The 5519-nt window shown below is 41.1% G+C and overlaps 1 protein-coding gene across 1 annotated transcript; it reads right to left on the bottom strand.

The window, feature by feature from the left end:
• Positions 1–8: 8 nt before the first annotated feature.
• On the bottom strand, positions 9–5486 carry LOC111448544. The gene is made up of 3 exons (XM_023088208.1): positions 5135–5486; positions 672–4957; positions 9–231 (listed from the first exon to the last, which is right to left on the bottom strand). Exon 2 carries the CDS (start codon positions 4839–4841, stop codon positions 684–686), a length of 4158 nt encoding a protein of 1385 aa, XP_022943976.1. The 5' UTR covers positions 4842–4957; positions 5135–5486; the 3' UTR covers positions 9–231; positions 672–683.
• Between the last annotated feature and the right edge of the window lie 33 nt (positions 5487–5519).

Below are 5519 nucleotides of genomic sequence, written 5' to 3'. Positions count from 1 at the left end.
TGGCCCGTTTTCTCATTTACACTTGGAAAAAAAAAAAAAAAAAAAAGAAGTGAACTTGTAACTAATCTACATGTGAACAAAATATCTACCTGTGCTAAGGCCCTCAAGCTTTAGATGCATGTCTCTATTCTATCGTGCACAAGGGAAAATCAATATACACTTGTAAAAAGCAAAAATAATGCACCTTCAATTAGTCGCAAGCCTCACCACCGAAGGAGCACAAATTGAGCTCTGCAGAGGATAAACAAGTGGAAACTTTGTTAGTTGTTGGAACTTGAACCCATACAACGACAAATAATAAGCATATTCAATGCTTAATGCCACTCCATGCTCAACCCATGACAACTTAAGAGCATATCTCTTCTGGCAGTTCTGGATGTTCTTGCTCATTAAGGTCCAAAATGGGCAGATAATTCAAAAAGAAAATAGCAAAATAAAATTCCTAAGTATATCACGAAACTGAATTTCAGCTAAATAGGTCTACTCATTTTACCAGATGAAAGGGATGGCACTGGGAAGTATGCATGGAAAAAGAGTGGATCCACAGAGATTATTTGAATTATCTATAACTTCATAATGTAAACTTTGTTCTTTTTATTTTGATAATTCACAAAATTTACCTTAAATATCTTAAATTAGATAGTAAAGAGCCCTAATTCATAGAAGGATACCTGCAGTACTCATTATGATATGCTCGCACTTAGGAATCCAACCGGCCTTTCTCTCCCAAATGCTTCGTCGTCAAAATCTTCATTAGTGGAATTTTCTTGACATATCAATTTGGGCTCTTCCATAGGATTAGAAGGCTTCATAATTTGTGGACCTGGACACATCTCATCATGATCAGATTCATGATTGTTATCTATGTCATGCTCCAGATTTTGCCTCACATCACCATAAATTTGATCCATTCCTTTAACATCATCAATACACGGGGGTTCTGTGTTGAGATCAGAACAGATGTCATAGCCACTTTGTTCTCCAGATGCATGGTAAGCTACTGTCACAAGTCCACGATCAGATGATTGCTCAATGACATCTTTTTTAGGTCTCTTCCATTTCTTAGTAGATGAAGTACCATCGTCTTCAAAATCTTCTTCTTCACGTTCTCTATGCAAATAAACCCACAGTTTTCTTTCACCATCGAATTGCACACAAGGATCACGTTCATAATGCAATCTGTCCAATGCACCACTTACAACTTGATTAACTTGTGCATCAGATACATCTTCCACAACATATTGTGAATCTCTTATCAAGGTACACACATCCGCTCTGGTGCCAATACTTCCTGGTAATCGTGCAGCAGCATCTCTCACAAGACAGAGAATTGTGACATGTGGAGGGCGATCCTTCTTTAGCATGAAATGATCTCGTGCCTTCGAAGTAGGCTTGCCCCCACACCTTCTCAAGGGAGCAACAATTGATTTTTTACCATCAGCTGCTGTGTAAGAGAAAGCACGATCGGGAATTGAGTACCTAAGTATTTCTTCCTGACGAAAATAGTCCCTCACCTCTTCAGTACTGGAGCTAATAGTATTAAGACTCTTCTGAGCCCTCAAGTCCCTAAACCTTTCTTTCTCATCGACATTGAAATTAATTAACGAGGCAGGAGGTGCAGGAAGACTTCCTATTAGTTGAAGTGTTTCTTGGCCACTTTTAAGCCAATTGGCAAATGAGTCGACCAACTTAACAAGCATCTTATGGGGAAGACCCCAAGCTTCAGGTGACGTGGCCTCTTCAATGGCCTCATAATCTGTTGAACTTTGAGAAACTGGGCCAATCCAGGACCATGTTTTTGTTGCTTTTTCATAAACTGCTAGCATCTTCCAGCCCTTTGCTCCTAAAGGGGCTGTTTTTGATGAAAATATCTTCAGAACCCCTCTCACCAAATCGAGGAGTGGTTCTTGCGTCTCAAGAATGCTAGGATCCCCAGGGTTGGATTTCACACGATCTACAATATCTTGAACTGTTAGCGAAGGAACATTTACTTCCTCAGCCTGTTCTAAGTTATTCACATCTGCCTTATTATCATGAGAAAGGTCTACCGTTATGTCGCCTTCGTGCCTTTTCTTCTTCTCCTTTATGGGCTCTAACATATCTTCTGGAAGTGGAGTAATCATGGCCAGGCGAACTGCAGAAAGAAGATGCATGATCGAGAATGAAAATCCAGTGTGAACTGTAGGCGTAATCAATGGGAATGAAATTCTCTGAGGCTTGGTTTCCTGCTCCATATCCACCGTCTCCATTTCTATAGCAGGAGGTTCAGTTGTTCCCACATCAGAACTATAACTGTCAGGCTTCTGCCTCTTCTTTGTCTTTCTCTTCGATGAAGTGGAATCTTTTTGTTGCAGTGTGTCACTCTGCAATTCACCTTCATCCTTTCCGTCCATTTCTGTCGCCTCCCCTTTCACTTTCCTTTTCTTCTTAACTGAGTTACATCCTAGTAAGGGACCATCAGGTCTTTCACAGGAAATGCCCATAAATGATTCACTTTGCAGACCTGCCTGTGGAAATCTATCAACACCATAATCATCTTCAAACAATCTCATCTCACGGGTATCATCTTCCTCATCAACAGCATATTCGGGCAGATTTCTCGACTGCATAGAAAGATCAAGGTTGCCCCTACCTTTCTGCTTTCCCTCAGCAGTGAAGGCCTTCGACGAGGATTTACGTGACCTTTTGCTAGATTCTTTTTGCAACTGGCCATTATTGAACTTCTTGGAATTTTTCTTCCCGGTGTCGTCGTCATCATCATCATCACTGAATGTATCCAAAACTGGGAGGTAGCTCTTTTCTGACACTTTGGAGGAAGGGTCTTGGAAAGAACCATAGTCTTGAATCTTCCCCTGCCTTGTTTTCATAGCGTTAATTCCACTAACGGCATATCCATGTTGAGGAGATCTATTAGCCATCTTTTTGGAGTATGACGATGGATCAAGACTACCAATGTGCTCCTTAATATCTTTTTTGACATACTTGACCTTTTTAGCATCGAGGCCAGAATTCAACAACGAAAACTGTGAAATTTCCGTTGCACTGGGGTAGGCCAACTTACTCCTCAATAAAGGATTGCTATCCTCATCATCTTCAAACTGCTCAGAAGAGTCCGATTCTGTTTCTTCGCCTCTAACAAACATTTTGTTTCCTTTGGAGGAAGCAGGGTCTAATCCCCCTTTCTGGACAAATCTCCCTTTACTTTTCTTTTTTGAAGGTTTAGCTCTTAATTCAGAGAGCAGGTGTTCCTCATTTAACTGAGGTGAGGGAGATCTATATGTTCCATAACTATGATCGGTAGGCTCCATACCAGTCTTCCATCTCTTGCCCCTAACATTCCACTCAGCATTTTTATGCAGTGGATCCATCACAAAAGGCTTCCCTTGAGCCTTGTTATGTTGGAGTGAAATGGCAAGATCTTCAGAGTCAACTTTAGTACCTTTACGTGGGAGCTGAGAAATACCACCCTTCGTAGGCTTAGTCTGATCTATTAACTGAGCATTTTCAGGCAACTTGATTTTTTTGGAGGGATTGTAGGATGTCCGCGTATTGACTGGCTTTTCAGCCACAACACCCCTCTTTGGAAACAAATTTACATTCTTGTTCTTTCCATATAAATCACCTTTTGATGACAAAGGAAGTCCAACGAAATTGTCAAAAATGTTACCACTCAAAGCCTCGTATCTCTTACCAGCTTCAAGAGCCCCTTTCTCCATCCCACGACCAACTGGGGCCTTTCGATCCCGTGGCATACCCTTTCTGTAGGTTGTTTCCTCATTAGCATCGCCAATCCTTGTCTCATCCCTTATCCTAAGCATTGGGCCCGAGTCATATCCACTTACCTTTCTCAGTTGAGGAAGATCACCCACTGAACCATATGGCCTTGAGTTAATATCAAAATCAGGATAGGGTGAAGGAAGGCGGACCATGGGTTCCATTACGGAAGGAAACTTGGATCCAGCCAACTTAAATGTACCCTTGGAATTCGGTTTTCCATATTCTAGTGCTTCAAGATTAGACAACCGATCCCCTGAAGGAAAATCTAAATTAGAACTTGCATTATATGAAGAAAAGTTGCGCATTTTAGAAGCCATTTTCTTGTCCTTGAATCTTTTATGAAACCCTTCACCTGATATTCTATCTGACGAGTCAGTTTCTAAACCTTCGGTCCTCTCATCGATGAAACTTTTTTGACTTCTCATAAGATTTAAGACACGGAGCCTCTCTTCCATGCTGTATCCTCTACAGTTAAGCCAAGCATCTCTCATCTGACAAAGGTTGCTAACCATATTGTTCTGATGCTTCCTCAGAATATGATAATGTTGTCGTCTCTGGAAAAATTTCAGACCATGACGGTAGAGGGCAACTCTGGGCTCACATAAGCCCCCCTTCAACATGTTAAATAACATCTTGATTGGACTTCCAAAATGGAAGTTGCAACCCGTAAAAAGCTCTTTTAGCGTGAGCATATAAGTCTCTTGGTCCATATCTGGGAGAAACTTAGAGAGGCTAAATCGCTCCTCCTCACTTAGGCATTCATTCCATACATCAACTGACAAAATATCTTCCAAACCCGGAAGATCATACAGCTCGAGAGGAATACTACAAGTCTGATCATCAACGTGACAAAATTCCACCCCAGTCTCTCCCCATTCCAGCGTATCATAATCATCAGACCCTGCCCCAGAATCTGCCTCGTCAAACTCATCGTCATCATCAGACTCCACAGCAGAGGTACGTCTTTGAAGCTCATCCTCATCACTGGATATGCTCTTCTTACTCCCGGGTGAAAACTCATAGTCAAACCTCGAAACCTTAAAATTGTTCTTCTCAATAGCCATGGAATATGAAACTCAAATCAATCCCGAGAGAACACAGTACATAAAACCGAATTAACTCCTCCGACTACCAAATTCCAAGAACTCCGAACGGAAACATAGCCAAGACGACCTAGACCCTACACGCCCCAAAAATACCAAAAACAACAACAACAATGGAAGAATTATCAACATTCACCCTAAACCAAAACGAAAATCCAACAATTAAAGCGCTCAATAGAAAGAAAAAAAAACGAATTCACCAAAATCAAAGCATAAGCAACAAAACGGGGAGAAATAACCAACAGAACAAATACCTCATTCGTGATTAGATCAACTTGTAGATGATACCCAAGGAAGCATAGCGGAAATCGCAAGGCACCAAAACAGAGAAGCCGCGAAGGAAAACACAGAAGAGAAATCGCGAAAACATGGAAAAAGGAAAAAACAAATGGAAACCCTAGCAAGAAGGCGGTTATATATATATAACTGTGGTTAAGGAGACGAAGAGCAGGTCGAAAAGGATTGAAGAAGACGAAGATGACGTGGACGGAGATGGAACGTCGGATTGGGAAGAAGAAGAAGATGAGTGGAAAAGACGAAAAGGGACAGAAGAAAGGGGAAAAGAGAAAGCAATTGCCTCAGACGAAGTTGGGAAGAAAGATAGACAGAAAAAAAAAAAAAAAAAAAAAAAAAAAAAAA

Source organism: Cucurbita moschata, unplaced genomic scaffold (assembly GCF_002738365.1).
Source record: "Cucurbita moschata cultivar Rifu unplaced genomic scaffold, Cmos_1.0 Cmo_Scf00010, whole genome shotgun sequence".
NCBI classification, from domain to species: domain Eukaryota; kingdom Viridiplantae; phylum Streptophyta; class Magnoliopsida; order Cucurbitales; family Cucurbitaceae; genus Cucurbita; species Cucurbita moschata.
This window is presented reverse-complemented; position numbering and strand designations above follow the sequence as displayed.

What these genes read in the sequence shown, in the direction of transcription:
- LOC111448544 (XM_023088208.1), bottom strand. Translation starts at nt 4,841, where the DNA reads ATGGCTATTGAGAAGAACAATTTTAAGGTTTCGAGGTTTGACTATGAG.